Source organism: Etheostoma cragini, chromosome 10, assembly GCF_013103735.1.
Source record: "Etheostoma cragini isolate CJK2018 chromosome 10, CSU_Ecrag_1.0, whole genome shotgun sequence".
Classification (NCBI taxonomy): domain Eukaryota; kingdom Metazoa; phylum Chordata; class Actinopteri; order Perciformes; family Percidae; genus Etheostoma; species Etheostoma cragini.
In genome coordinates, this window is record NC_048416.1 from 18,430,234 (window position 1) to 18,445,690 (window position 15,457).

At 40.2% G+C, this 15,457-nt stretch overlaps 1 protein-coding gene across 1 annotated transcript; it reads left to right on the top strand.

The window, feature by feature from the left end:
- Positions 1-829: 829 nt before the first annotated feature.
- efemp2a (EGF containing fibulin extracellular matrix protein 2a) lies at positions 830-13,097 on the top strand. Its single transcript, XM_034884132.1, has 11 exons — positions 830-1,013; positions 6,335-6,541; positions 7,104-7,152; positions 7,316-7,501; positions 8,154-8,276; positions 8,435-8,551; positions 9,702-9,821; positions 9,976-10,095; positions 10,265-10,391; positions 10,871-11,066; positions 12,169-13,097. The coding sequence occupies exons 2-11, from the start codon at positions 6,440-6,442 to the stop codon at positions 12,340-12,342; spliced, it is 1,314 nt and encodes a 437-aa protein (XP_034740023.1). The 5' UTR covers positions 830-1,013; positions 6,335-6,439; the 3' UTR covers positions 12,343-13,097.
- Positions 13,098-15,457: the final 2,360 nt, after the last annotated feature.

A 15,457-nucleotide genomic window follows, 5' to 3' on the forward strand; every position in this document is an offset into this window, starting at 1 on the left:
CTGTAATGGGTGTTACATTTCTCAAAGTATCTTATAATGACGCCTGCAATCATAGTAAAATGCTTTTATTATGTTGGAAATCCAAGTTGACTTTAAGTTGAGTCAGACTTGCACTAATAAAAACTTATGTGGGATAAGCAACTTAACAGACTGCTAATTTTGGAAGAAGAATACTGCGGAAAAACGATTGTGCAATAATGGATTAATCATGTACAAACAGCGCAGCAAAGTTGGTTAAGAATAATGACAGTATTTTATTCACTCTATTTTATCCCAGAAAAATACAGTCTATTCTGAGAAATAAGTTAACAGATTTTTTTCCAAATAGGTCTTCACTCTCTCTCTCTCCTCCACTCTCTAATTTTTGTCCACATTCCATTAAGTTCTCTCTTTCCGGCTATAAATATCCAGCATGTCAGATTGGACAAGAGTGAGGGCTTTAGTTGCTTTATGGAAAAAAGAAAAAAAGTAAAAGATGGGGGAGGTAAGTATAGATAGATGGGGGGTAAATGGGAAAAGGGAGGGAGGAAAGGGTGGGAGAGCTTGGGGCTTTTGCGGGGGTTTAGTTTAAATGAAACCAGGTGTGTTGTGGGAGGGGGGGCGGGGGTTATGTGTATTTGAATCTGTGAGTTGTTGTTCTGCCTGCGATTTGGATGGATTTGGAATTTTGGTATTTTTGCCGCAGACCAGGAATTTGCATCCTGGGGGGTCAGGAATAGGGGGGTTTAGAGAGTGAAGGATGGCAGTGCAGGGGGCCAGAGGGGTGGGGGTGGGAGGGTAAGAATGGGCTGTCCCTCTCTCCTCTCTCTCTCTCTCTCCTCTCCGTCTCTTGCTCTCTCTCCCTCTGCATGTGTTCAGCTGCTCCAGCTGTCGGTCTCCCCACTCACTCTCTCAGGGTCATACAGGCAGGAGTTTAAGGGACCACTTCTGTACGCCAACTCAGCCGGGACGACCGCAACCAGCAGAAGGACACACCGGTCAGACGGAGGGGACTTAGCCAAAAAGATAAATCTGTGAGTTTCCCTTTGTTTCTATAATGTCTGACATCCATGTTAGAAGATATTTGTGTCAAAAAGAGAACCTGTAAATGACTTATCATGTTTGTAACAGTTTTAAGAAGACATATCGGAGGTGAGATCTACCACTTACCCACTTTTCTGGTACAGGCCATACACGTCACAATCGCACCACCGCTCTGCTCTGCTCTCCCAGCTCTGCTACACTTTGCTTCTGAACAGAGCCAAGATAATGTGGCTCATAGTCTGTGTAGTTTGCTTCTCGCTCCTATTACAGTCTCTGTGTTTCAGAGACTGAGAGAGGTAATGAGTCACAGATCATGTCTTATTGTACAGTATGTTGCAAAAAAGTCTACCACCTCTTGTACAACATTTAAAGTCAGTGTCACAATCTCGGTTTAGTCACTCGAGGGGTAAAACTATGCACAGCATGGAAATTTGGGTGAATTTCTGAGAGAAAGCAGCAGCTTCTATTGAACAATAAGAAGAAACGGGTCACAGGTAAAACAATATACACACAAAACCCTTTTAAAAACATCACAGAGTGTAGGATGCTGCCCTATGACTATCTGACAGTGTATTTTATAACTGTTCATACAGTATACTCCTAATAGCTAACATCTGACAGCTTCAACGTCACCGTACTGACTCAGGTCGTTTTATAAAGGCTACATGAAGGAAGCGCTGTTCTCATGAGAGCAACCCATCATCTTGTGCCACATATTTTATGCATACACTAAAACATACAGCCATTTAACACCCTTTAGACAGGGAGACAGCAGTATCACCACTGAGAAAACAGAACCGCCCCAGAGGGATTTATTACAACTACAGTGTGCAAATTTGTCCCACAGGCCACTATTCATCACTGACTGTGGCGTCTCCCAGAATAAGAGTTAGCTGTTTGTGTGTGTCATAGTGACCCCCTAGTTGTGGATTAGCAGGTTCACTGACACAGTGGCAACAGAACGCAGCTTGAGTCCTCTGGGCCACCATGTTCTCAGGCGGCTCCACGCACAACTGAGCAGAACAACACAAAAGTTAGCTGTGTATACACTACAACACATGATGACCATCCTGCAGTTTACACTGTGTGTGTGTGTGTGTGTGTGTGTGTGTGTGTGTGTGTGGTCCAACTGTGTGTTTTCCCTGGTCCCTATGTGGTCACTTTTATTACCCCCCAACATCTTGCTTGTTAAATTGTGCTGACTGTAAGTGTTGAAATGGGTCAGTCTGCTGTTACTAAGGCAAAGGCAAGCCCCAAATGGTAATTACATTGGATGTATGTTGATACCATACACAACAGGTGTCAGACCAGTGATATGTGGAGGTTTCTACTATAGCTACAACTTATAATGATCATCATGAATTGATCTGCTGATCATTTTCTATATTAATCATTTTGTGTGGCAAATGTCAAAACTGTACAAAATGCCAATTAAAAGTCCAAGAGTGATGAGTCTGAGGTGATATCTTAAAATGTGTTGTTTTCTCAAGCCAGCAGTCCAAAACACAAAGATATTTCATTTGCTATCATATTGAACAAGAAAAATAAGCAAATCCTCATATTTGTGAAAGCTGGAACCAACAAACGTTAAGCATTGTTGATTGGAAAATGACAAAAACATTGAATCAAAGTGCTTCCTGATTATTTTTTTTATAGTGATGTGGTATCATATTCAACCTGTTCCTCTCTCATCAGTCAAAACCAAGACAATGATTTCTGCTCTTGGGTCACATTCTCTGACATCCTCCTACACAGCGAGGAGAGATGAGAGGTTAGGGGAGCAGTGGCTGGACGTTTGGCACCAGAAATCCTTATGTGAACCATGGGGGGTTTCCCAGAACCTGATACTGTGGGAACCACTGCCACGGCAGGGCAGCCTATCTGGGAACTGGCGCCCACATTCTTGCCACGGGCATTCCAGAGGTCCACCGCCACTTGATTTCCAGCGGCATCAGGGCAACACCCATGAATCCCTGCTGCCCACTCTTAGTAGTGAGTGACTGGACCCCAGACAGATGGTCAGTTTGTTTTGGGTGGTTGTGGGTCACATTCTTGCTGGTTGTAAGTGTCCGCTGGGCCAATTCAGAGGGGTCACGTATTGTGGCTGTCTGATTGCATGGTGGCATGTGTTATTGCCTATGCCTATAGGGTGAGGGGCATGTTTTGCTGCTTTTCACCACGTAAAAGGCCACAAATGGCCTGTGATGTCATCCATCAAGTATTTGAGGGTATCCACGTCACCCTGCGGCCTTCTGTTTGTCTCAAAATGAAATACAATAAGCACTGCCTGCATTTGTGGCCTCTGGAGCTTACATTAGAGTGTGTGTTTGTGCACGTAGACAGGCAGTGGTTATGACTTTCCTGTCATATATTTTAACTGGAGCTCACTGACTTTACAAACAGCAATTGCTCAGAATTTCTTGCAGCCCTTCAATTGGCCTGTTTTTTCTACTTTTTTTCTGCGGGAGCTGGAATAGGTGATTTGTTTATGTTTAGAGTCAGCTTAAACACTTTTAGCTTCTCTCCAGGAACATTGACTGAAGGGTGGCTGTGTCTCTGCTGGGAGAAGAGCCCAGTCCATCAGAATGCTTAGAATACTCAGCAAACATAATACACTATGAATCTGCCCAAAAAATACACTACTCTTTTTATAAAGTTGTAACAAAGTACTCAGTTCCTTTACACACAGTGTAAACTTCATTGCAAGTATCTCCTGCATTCAAAATTCTACTTGAGTAAAAGTACTGTATTACCAGCAAAATTAACTTATATACCATTTAAAGTGAAAGTACTCATTATGCCTAATGCACACTTTCAATAAGAGGTCCTGAAAGATTACGAGCCCAAACTTATGTTTATATATTAATAAAGTTATTATCTTGTCAAAGAAGATAAAAAATACTAAACTTAAGGTGTTCTTCGGTTAGTTTTTTGCAGGACAAGTTACAACTTTACCAAGTTTTGTATGTAAAATCAAAGTAGGCTGACTACTAACTTGAGTTCTCAGATAAATGTAGTAGAGTAAAGACTACAATATTTCTGGGGAATACTTTATAATAACCATTATTAAGAGAGGGTAAATTGATGGTTAATTAATCTTTAGTTAATTGTCATTTAACTGTAAGCAAACAGTCATTTGACTGATAACAAACAATTAAATTATAATTAATAATGTTTACTAATTATTATTAGTGCTGAAAATGAACAGTTTGTTGTTACAAAAATTGTATCACTCATTTACTATATAAGGCATCGGGTAATGATTAAAAAATGTTTGTAAACCTTTAAGAAACCATTTTTAAAACATCAATAGATGGACCAGATATTCCTGACAATTTAAGGGTTACTAGTTGGTTTGTAAACCGTTGATACAATAAATAAAAAAATTAAAATGTATGTATAATATAATAAGTTACATTACATTACGTTACATACATTTTTATTTTTATATATATATATATATTTGGCCTAAAGGTTAGAGATGCAAGCTTGTATGATATGCCAGGTATGACTGTGTAACTCTGTGAATTTGATCAGGGTGTTCCTGCAAAAGAGAGGCTTCCTCTCAGTGAACCTACCCTGAATAAATAAATGTTAAATATAAATAATATTAATAATAACAATAACAATGAGATTACAAATACATTACATGAAAACATGATTCATATATATTTATATATTAACTTCCAGTATATATATACTTTATATATACAGTATATGTGCTTTATCAAGCACTTACTAACCAACAACTGAAACACATCAGTTGCAACTTTACAATAGCCATCCAGGTAATGTTTATAGACTAGTAACCCTTAACAAAGTGTTAGGAGTCTGGTCCATCTATCTATGTAATGTTTATAGATGTTTAAAAAATGGTTTCTTAAAGGTTTACAAACATTTTTTAAATCATTACCCATACCTAATATAGTATATGAGGGATAGCCTATAATGTGTGTAACAATAAACTGTTAATATACAGCACTAGTATTTTCTTAAATGTAATTAAATTACTTGTTAACAGTAAAATTACAGTTTGCTAACAGTTAACTTAAAATTAACAAAAGTTTTAAAAAAAATGTATCACAAAAAAAATTCAATCTATAGATCATAATAAAGTGTTTGTTTGTGCGTCTTCCAGCAGATTTCAGCTAAACCAGGTGCATCTCAGGTCAAGGACAGCTAACCTCCAAGTGAATAGAAGGGACTTGAAAACACGGATTTATTTGCAGCCTGTCATTCTGCAAACAGACCCAAATTGAAAATACTGCCTTCATCAAAAAAAAAGTTTTCCCCTAAGCTAACTAGCTGTTACCATGCTGGGTGGGGTTAAACATGCTGTTTGTTGTTTAGTCTAGTTGGTGGATAAGCACAGGGTTAGCATGCTAATTAGCTAAGTAGGCCAGTTAGTTTAACAGGTTGTCTGGTTTATTTGGAGGCTCAATAGGTTTGTTGTTCCTTTATTTGGTGAGACAGGTCAAGGGACATAATTCAAGAAAGGTTTCTCGAACCAGGGGGCCTGCTAGTGGCTACCTGTCAGACTGGTGGTTGGACTACTAAGTGGACCATGACATTTAGATGAAGATGCCTATCAAGCCAGTTGGGGTCTAGTGATGGGTCAAACCATCACTTAGCAGGAATTATGGTGTTCCCTTACTTTTTAAGGTGTATTGATAACTCTTTGAAATGTTGTGGAGTAGATAGTCGCTGAAAATAAGTAACACTTGAATACTTAGTTACGTTCCACCACTGGCAAAGACAGATGCCCTCTTATATTACAAAGACAACACAGTATCCACAGAGAAGATTAGTAATTAAATTGAAGTATATCTCACAGAGGGAAGCAGCTGAGCAGGAGATGCCGTTGTGAAATATGCAACAAATAACCAGGATGTATGTGCTTTACTGCTCTGACACACAGTGAACTGAACCTCTGGAGGCAGCGCTCGGCAAGAGTCTGTCAGCTAATATTAAAGTATTTCTGGGATGTTGACTTTTTTATTTTCAACTGAAGGATAGAGAATGTCACAATGTTTATATTTTAACCTGGCAGACTGATTCATTCCATTTATTCCTGCTGAAACCAAGGGGGAACTGTTTGGATGACAAACCGTGAACCAAGTCCGAGATGCTGTTTGTGTTCTGACTGACTACTTAAAAACTGGCTCCAGTGCTTTTGGCTTGGAGTTGGTTCATCCGTTGCAGCTGTGGGAGCAGCTTACAGCACTGGTGTATTTTGAGACTTAAATCAAACCTTTTTGTGAATTCTGGGTTTCTAATGTTGTTTTTTGATGTCTTTCCCTCTGAAATACAGATACCACCGCTCGGCTGCCTCTGTCATCGTTTTCAAGCAGCGCTACCTGTGTGGCATTGTGTGCGTGTGTTTGTGTGCGTGTGCGCATGTTTTACGTGCTTTAGTATGCAGGGTGCTTGTGTGTCAATCTTGTGCGTGTGCATATGTGTGACTGGGCTCCTCCACAGTGCTATTTCACAGCCACCTACAGAAAGTGACATCTACACGGTAAGGATGGACAAATCTCTCTGCCTGCTTCTCTTTTCCTCTCTTACTCCTTTTTCTTTCTTTCCATCTTCCTCTCTTCCATTATATGTCACACATTTTTCTTGTTGAAATGGTGACATTAAATCCTCTTCTCTCTTTGCTTCATTTCTTATTTCCTCATCTTCTTCCACAGCAGCTTCCCTTTCCAACATTTTATAGTAGACGTAGCTGGGGGTAATTATAGCTTTTATTCCATGTTTCTTCAGACCTCAGTTTTTCTTTCCATGCAGCTCACAGCAATGTATTTCTTTCCAGATTGATAATGACCCTTTTTCCAAGCAGGGGCCTTAAAATAATTTTTTTGGAAGTGACATTTGGCATAAGGAAAATAGTTAATTGACAACTTTTTGGCACTCCTACACAAAAACACGTCTATCCTCTGCTTCTTTTTAAAAGTCCCACTACTAGGGGTTTATTATGTCTTATTAATACATTAAGCAACTACTTGGCTCAGAGGGCCTGTTCACATCTTTCTTTTCAGAATGTTCTCACACACTCTTTCTCTCTCTGGTGCTCTTTGTAGGAATGCACAGATGGGTATCATTGGGACCATCAGACTGAGCACTGCAAAGGTAAAGCTCTTTTTCCTGCATTTATTCCATTTCACCACATAATTCTTATGTACAGTAACAGCTGTGATCATCCTGTTGCTCTCCATGCTCTGTCCTGTCCAGTGCATTTGTTCCAAACAAGTTTGGCTAGAGCCTAAAGTCTTGTCTCTGCGTCTCCCATCAGACATAAATGAGTGTGAGACCATTCAAGATGCCTGCAAAGGGGAAATGAAGTGCTTCAACCACTATGGAGGTTACCTGTGCCTTCCCCGCTCTGCATCAGTCATCCCGGCCCCAGAGCCCCCCATAACGCCCACCGAAACCAACCCCTGCCCCCTAGGCTATGAGCCGCAGGGAGACACCTGTGTGGGTGGGTGTCTGGTTTGTTTGTCTTGGGGTTTAAGGTGGACAGGTGGCCACAGGATGAGTGATCGTTAATCATGTTTGTATGTGTTTTGTGTGTGTGTGTGTACGTGGGTTTGTGTGTGTGTGTGTGTGTGTGTGTATGTGTGTGTGTGTGTGTGTGTGTGTGTGTGTGTGTGTGTGTGTGTGTGTGTGTGTTTCTGTAAGTTTATTGTCTGTGGCCACAGATTGCGAGCGACAGGTGGCTGTAGCAGGTGTTGGGACTGGAGACTGCATGTTGGTGAAAATTGTGTGGGTGTGAGTGAATATGAGTCAGTGGGGTGCAGACAGACAGCGTAGGAATGTGGAAGATTTTACACGAGGACAGCTGCTGTGTTTTAAGAATCAGACTTGCAGCTAAAACCTATTTGCGCTGTAGGACGGCAAGGTGTTCATCTGAGACAGCAAACATGATTCAACATGATATGATATTATCAGCTGTCCGTTGCAAATGAGGGAAACAGAGTCACCATCGTCTGCCCTTAAACAGTCACACTGTGTCTTTCCATGATGAATGATGCAAACCATTGCTCACAATAGCAATAGTAATGTAATAATAATAATAATAATAATAATAATAGTTTTTTTCAATGTGTGTTTCATATCACCAACAAACACAGATATCAATGAGTGTGAGCGAGAAGAACATGACTGCCAACCCAGCCAGGAGTGTATCAACACACTGGGTGCCTTCACCTGTCAGTGCCCTGATGGTTACCGCAAAGTTGGCACAGAGTGCATTGGTGAGATAATATGAATGTATCCTTTAACTAGTGTAGCTAAACAGGCTTAAATACAGCAATTCAATTTCTTTTTACTACATGGACTAGGAGAAATATTAAATAATGATAACCTGTAGGAATGCACATATCTCTCTTCTGACTCTAGTTCTCTCTCTTAGATATCGATGAGTGCAGGTACAGGTACTGCCAACATCGCTGTGTTAATGTCCCCGGGTCCTTCTCCTGTCAGTGTGAACCTGGTTTCCAGCTGGCAGGAAACAACCGATCTTGCATTGGTGAGTGCCACCCTCTGAAACATATCATAAGACTCACAAGTTACAGCCAATGTCTCTGACTTCAGGCAAAAGGTCTCTACATTTTACCGATAACTCTCAATCAATTTTGATCATACAGAGATCTTACTCAGGCATAGTCACAAATGACAAAAATGAAAGCCTTTGAAAATATGGTTTAAAATAATACAGGGCAACTTCACAGATTTTGCACATCAAAGTCTGTTTACAAGCCTTGGGAAAAGCTGCTGCAAATTTTAAACACGTAGTATGAAGCCTTTTGTGGCTCAAAGGGGGCTGTGTGAAGTCTGATGAATTGCCTTAAGTGAGTTAGCGCCAGGTGAAAATGAAGACTACAAGTTTGAAAATTAAATCAAAATCTGGGGGAGGGGAGTTAGTAAGAGCATACCAGACTTCTTTGGTCCGCTCCTCATCACTGCTTGAGGCTAGTGGCTTGGACTACATTAGCTGCTGCCACTACCATAATACAACCAGATATCTGGCGATGGTTGAATTGTATTATGGGTAATGTAGGCCTCAAGTTTTGGCAAGGAAGAAGAATGTGTGGTAAAGAAGCCAATTTAGCTTCTGCATCAATTTTGATCTTTTAAAAAAACCTGTCCATCTTGAGTCTGACAATGTTACAGCAGTGCAATGCTAAATTTGTGTAATACTCGTTTTAATACCCTTTTCTCTTTTACATTACTTGTCCATGACTACATAGTTAGCAGTTAAAGTTCAAGGAAAAAATGATCTTCATCTATTGTGGAATGATCACATTTGATGACAGTGATAGTGACTAATACTAACAACAATCCCACAGCTGTCATTTAATATTGATAAATTCTAACCGGTTCACAGACTGTACATTGCGTTACCTTTTTCCAACAGAGCCTGTCTTTCTTTACACTAGTGAGAAAACAACAGACAGAAATCTCTTGTGTGAAATAAAAAGCAAAACAGTTGAATGGGTTAATTTTGGACCCCATCTCGCACAGAACAAGCTGACTGGGGAAAATGTGTTTTCAGGGCCTTTAACATATTTTTGCCTTAAATGTTGAAATTCTCTAATTGTTTTTGGGATGTGTGTGCTCTTTGACTGTGTTGTACAGGATTTAAGGTTATCTATAAAATCTACCTTTTTTCCCTTCAGATGTGAATGAATGTGACATGGGTGCCCCTTGCTCTCAGAGGTGTTACAACACGTACGGCACTTTCCTTTGTCGCTGTGACCAGGGATATGAACTGGGGCCTGATGGCTTTGCATGTAACGGTAAGATACCAACTCCGTCTGTAAAGACAGATTAGTATTAGTGATAATACAAACTACAAACCCAGTTTCATTGATTTCAATCTGCTCTGTTTTCTGTCCCTGTTCCACTTTCAATTGCAAACAATTAATAAAACCTGAACTTTTAACTTGACAGACATTGATGAGTGCAGCTATTCCAGTTACTTGTGCCAGTACCAGTGTGTCAATGAACCAGGGAAGTTCTCCTGTGTGTGCCCAGAGGGATACCAGCTGCAAGGCACCAGACTATGCCAAGGTAAGCACACCCGCCTCCATTACCTTCCTCCCCCTAACACCTTCCTCTCTGGGCTTTCAGAGTCACAAATGCTGCACTGAGTTCTTACTTATTCATTCTTTGACAGCGGCTCTATTCTGGTCCTGTTCCTTGTTCAAATCAAACATCAGCAGTTATTTTTTTTCTGCAGATATAAACGAATGTGAAACCGGTGAACATCAGTGTACCGACACACAGACCTGCGTGAATATCCATGGACGATACCAGTGTGTGGACTCAAACCGGTGCCAAGAGCCTTATGTACAGGTGTCTGAGAAGTGAGTGACACCTCATGAAAGCTGTGTGTGAAACACTCACACACCTTTTCCCAATTACTAAAATATGTGCTGGCCATCAGCTCAGAATAGAATCAGGCCCTGTATAGAGTATAGCTCAAACGACAAGATTACACCAATTACTTTTTCCACATATGAGTCCAACTTACAACCTTTTCTTCTGAACATGGTCCAAGTGCAATAAGAAAACCATTACACTGTTACAAATGTTGGATTGGTAACAGGTGTGGGTCACTTCTAACATATCCCAGATGATTTGGAAGTATAAAATGGGTTTCAGAAAAACATGAGGGAAAAAATGGCTACTGTTCAATATTTGTTTAGATTTTAGGAGGACTTTCCTTTCAATCATATTACTCCCTCTGCTGGCTCATGTAAGAACTACTGTCAATGTTTTCTGCACCAAACAATTTGCTGTTATTGTACTTAAAGTGGATTTGCTTCCCCGTGTATGTGTCCAGCCGCTGCATATGTCAAGTCAACAAGCCTGTCTGTCGAGATCTGCCTTTCTCCATCGTCCACCGCTACATGAGCATCACCTCGGAGCGCTCTGTCCCCTCTGACATCTTCCAGATTCAGGCCACCAGCGTCTCTCCGGGGGCTTACAACACATTCCGCATCCGCTCTGGAGATGAAAATGGAGACTTCTACATCAGGGTGAGAGCTGTTAACGAACATGATTGAAATTTGGTGGATAGTATTCAAAACCTTTCTTTAAGTAAAAGCAGTAATTCTACAGTGTAGAAATATTCTGTTAAAAGTTAAAGTCCAGCATTCAAAATCTTGCTTAAGTAAAAGTATTAGCATAAAAATATACCTAAAGTATCTATATAAACTATAATTATTGTGTGTAATAATGTTTTCAACTACTTTACTAAACTATAATAATATATCCTAATTTATTAGATGATTTATGTGTTGTATTATTAATCTATATCCACAAAGTGACTAGTAACTTTAATTGTCAAATAAAAGTAATGGAATAATAATATTTTCTTCTGAGATGTAGTGGAGAAGTATAAAGTGGCATAAACTAAAAATCTTAGCTTACATTTTATCACTGATGATTGATGGTTGTTTGGAGTTTAAAGTGTAGTAGACTGTAAGAAAAAGTTCTAGTTTTGGGTTCGATAGATATATGGGACTAACTTTTTATTAAACGTTGGACTTTTTCAGGCAGTGTTGTCCTGACTTGAAACGTCACACACCACTTTTCATTCATAACAGTGCACCTTAACAAGCTAACTCCTAAAAAAAGAAGGTCAAATAAAGTATACATACATTTTCTGTTCCCCCTGAATAACGATGTGTTTAAGTCAGACCCCTCAAAAAAATCTGGTTAGTGGCAAAGGAATTTTATTGTCCCAAGATGCTGTAGTTCAATTCGTCTATTTTTGAAAACAAGATTTATCATGGTCCCACAAACTGTGTTAAGGCTTTAGCATTATAAACAGAAAATGTGTCCTTTATCTTAAAACATAAATTTAAACAGAAAGCCCTTGACTAAGTATTTAGACCTCTTCTCAGGATTGTGTGTATAAATGGTTTGATTAAGATTCCCTTCACTGTACTTTATTACCTGTTTGGGTGGGACAGTTTATACCGGCAAAGAAAACCGTCGCTTAATTAGATGAGAAAATCTCTTCATTTAACTCTGGGCAAGAAATAAGCATACAGAATTTCCCACAAAAACCAATTATTTCTTCATGCAAAAAGAATGTAGAAATGTGTGCAGTTACATAATTTTTTTCTCCCCCAGCAAATCAATAATATCAGTGCCATGCTGGTGTTGGCCCGCGCTGTGTCAGGGCCTAGAGAGTACACGTTGGACCTGGAGATGGTGTCAGTTAACCCTCTGCTCAGCTACCAGGGCAACTACCAGACCAGCTCTGCCCTCAGACTCTCCATCTATGTCGGGCCGTACACCTTTTAAAGAAGAAAAGAAGAAGAAGAAGAAGAAGAAGAAGAGGGACACAGAGAAAGTGGGAGAGAGAGCAACACAGATGCAAAAAAGGAAATAAAGCTGTAAAACAAAAGTGGTCGATGCATTTCAACCAGTCACTGTGATGTTACTCTTTAGCTTTTGGATTTCCAAGGAAAGCCACACTCTTCTGTCAATTATCTGCAATCAGTACAATATACAAATGCATTGATACTTTGTAGCAGTACTGTCTCACAAGTACATAAGAGCCATAAAATAATTAGCTTAGTTACATTTGTTTGGGTTTGATGTGTCAGTTTCCTTGGATATCGTGTTTACTGTCATTTTTTATTTATCACCTATCTGACAGCATCATTATGTGGTCAACGTGTAAAAAAAAGGATTTTTATTTTCTTCAAATCTGTTCAGGGGGATTACAAATCTACGTGAAATGTTTTCTGTTTGCCTTCAGGTGCAATGATTCACGCCCAGTCTCAGTAGATTAATTTGGTTTCCCAAGTTTACATCCTTATCTTTGGTTCTGCTCTGTTTTGTCACTTTATTCTTGTCATCCCTGTTTCCTGTTGACAGATGTGATTCAGTAACCACTCAGATCAAACCTTAGCAATCCCACGCTCCTCTTTCACCTTCCACTCTTCACTCCTATGTTCACGCTCTTCATCACTGCCTTTTGGAGGTTTGTCACATTGCTGATTGTATTGTTTTTTTTGTCTAAGATTTAAACCCAAATTAAACATTATACCTTTCCCCTGTGTCCGAGTGAAAGTTATTACAATGTCATTCTTATAGGTATTTTTATTCTCCAATGTGAGTTGCTGCTTTTCTCAGTTTTTAGTGTTACAATCTGAAAACCTTTGTGTTTTAAAAAGTTGATCAAGAAAATGGCAAGTTTTGAAGAAAATTTGGATCGTGCCTCACCACTGTTAAAGAGCAATACACAGACGCTTCCCTGAGCTTGTCTACAGGACAATCCAGGACTATGAGACAGTCTTAAACAGGGACGCCATACTGAGCTCTCTGATAGGCCACACCATTATCTAGCTCTGACCTAATGTGCCTTAAAGTTGCCTTTAAATCGTACTTCCACCACCTAATCAAAGAGCAAATACTCTGCGATGTGACCCTGCCCGGATTTAGGCATAGGCCTTCTATGCACCTGCCTAGGCCCATTTGCAACTAGGGGGCCCAGTAAGAGAGAAAAGTCAAAATATAATTTTTTAGTAGTTTTAAATGTTTTTACTAAATCTAAGTTTTCAATCTAACACTTCATCTTAAATTGTATATTTTAAAGTGTGTATGTCATCATATTTTTCAATAAAAAGTACAGTAAAGTAAAAACTCCAATAATGGACTTTCTTTTCCTGTCGAATCCTAAATTGCAGCTTGGAATCTCTTATAAGCTACACAGCAAATCCGTAAAATGCGAAGACAGAAAGCTCACGGCCCCATTTAGAGTTCTTTCTTCTCTAATAATCTAAAAGTTTTCATTGCTATGCCAGAAAGAAGCAGAGGAAAATCTTGTATCAACATCCTAACATCCTGAAATCAGAGCGGATAGGCAAAATGGCTGCAGTTTCAATTAAACGAGACTGATGCTCTGCAGCCTTCTGTTGTATTTTTACTGTCACAGCTCTTCACTTGTGTGTTAACTGATTCTCCTGACCCACAAAAAAACTAAGGAGAAAAAGAGAGAGAGGGAGAAAAAGAGAAAGGGGAAAGCCCTTATTTCACAGTCCACTGCTGTTTGCTCCGCCCAATCCTACACACAAACACACCACACACACCTCCCATCTGTCCTCACTGGGGGGTGATGACTCACACACACAGCCCTGTTGTGTAATCAGAGGAGACGGCATTCAGCCACAAGGGGGCAGCAGACCCCACAGATCTCCCACAGCAGCAGTCCAGGAATAGAAACAAGGAGAGTGTTGGTTTTATAACCTAATTGACTAGTGAGCCTACATTTTCCAGTTCTCCATGAACTCATACACCTGTGGGAGGAAAAAGTGAAAGCAACTTTGTCTACTTTTAACAAATAGTGTCCAATACAGCAACTACAGCATTCAAAAACCTGACTGGAACAGGTTGACACTGTCATGGAAGGTTTACTTGACGGGCCTATGAGGCACATGCCCAGGGGTCCAATGGGACAGCGGGCCACGAAGAGGTGGAAAACTACCACGTAATGACACAAAATAACCTCAAAGATACTCCAAAGGACCACAAAGACACTCAAAATAACCACAAAGAGATGCACACACAACCACAAATTCATTTCTAATAACCACAAAAATATGCTACATGACCAGAAAAAGATGAAAAATTACTGAAAACAGATGCAAATTGACTAAAAATAGACACAAAATGACTAAACATCTACGCAAAACTACTAAATGTAGATGCAAGACAACCAGAAAGAGACACAACATTTTGACTTCATTTTGTGTTGTTTTCAGTCTGGGTGTGTTGTTGGTATAAAGGAGGGCTGGGGGGGCTTTTTCATAGCTGTGCACAGGTGTGCATTATCTCAAAAACCGTCCATGGACAACGATTAGCACAGTGGACACAGTGGAGAGAGAGAGAGTGAGTGAGTGAGTGAGTGAGTGAGTGAGTGTGTGCATTTGTACTGTAGGTCTGTGTCTGTGTTTGTTTGTGCCTTTATTTTTGTGTGTGTGTGTGTGTGTGTGTGTGTATATATATATGTGTGTGTGTGTGTATGTGTGTAAATATATATGTGTGTGTGTGCGCGCACACGGTGTGGGTGTATACACCGGAGAGCATGTGTTTGAGAGTGGCATTGCCCACACAGACGGGTGGGAGGAGTGTTAAGGGTGGCAGGGGGGAGTGCGGAGCGCCTCGGCCTCTTTTTTGGCACCTTTGCTGGAGTATGATCTAATTTCTGGGCAAGCCGTGCCCTGTAGGCCACAGTGGGGGATGGCGTGGGACCGGAAGCGGAGAAATGAAGGCCCATCCAGGGCCAAAGTGCACCAACCATTCCATTACAATGTAACAAACATGGTGGACAGAAAAGACAGTTTCAATGTTATTTAAATTCTGTTCTGTCCCTCATTTTGAGACATGCTGCCATGACGGAGAAGCAATCTGT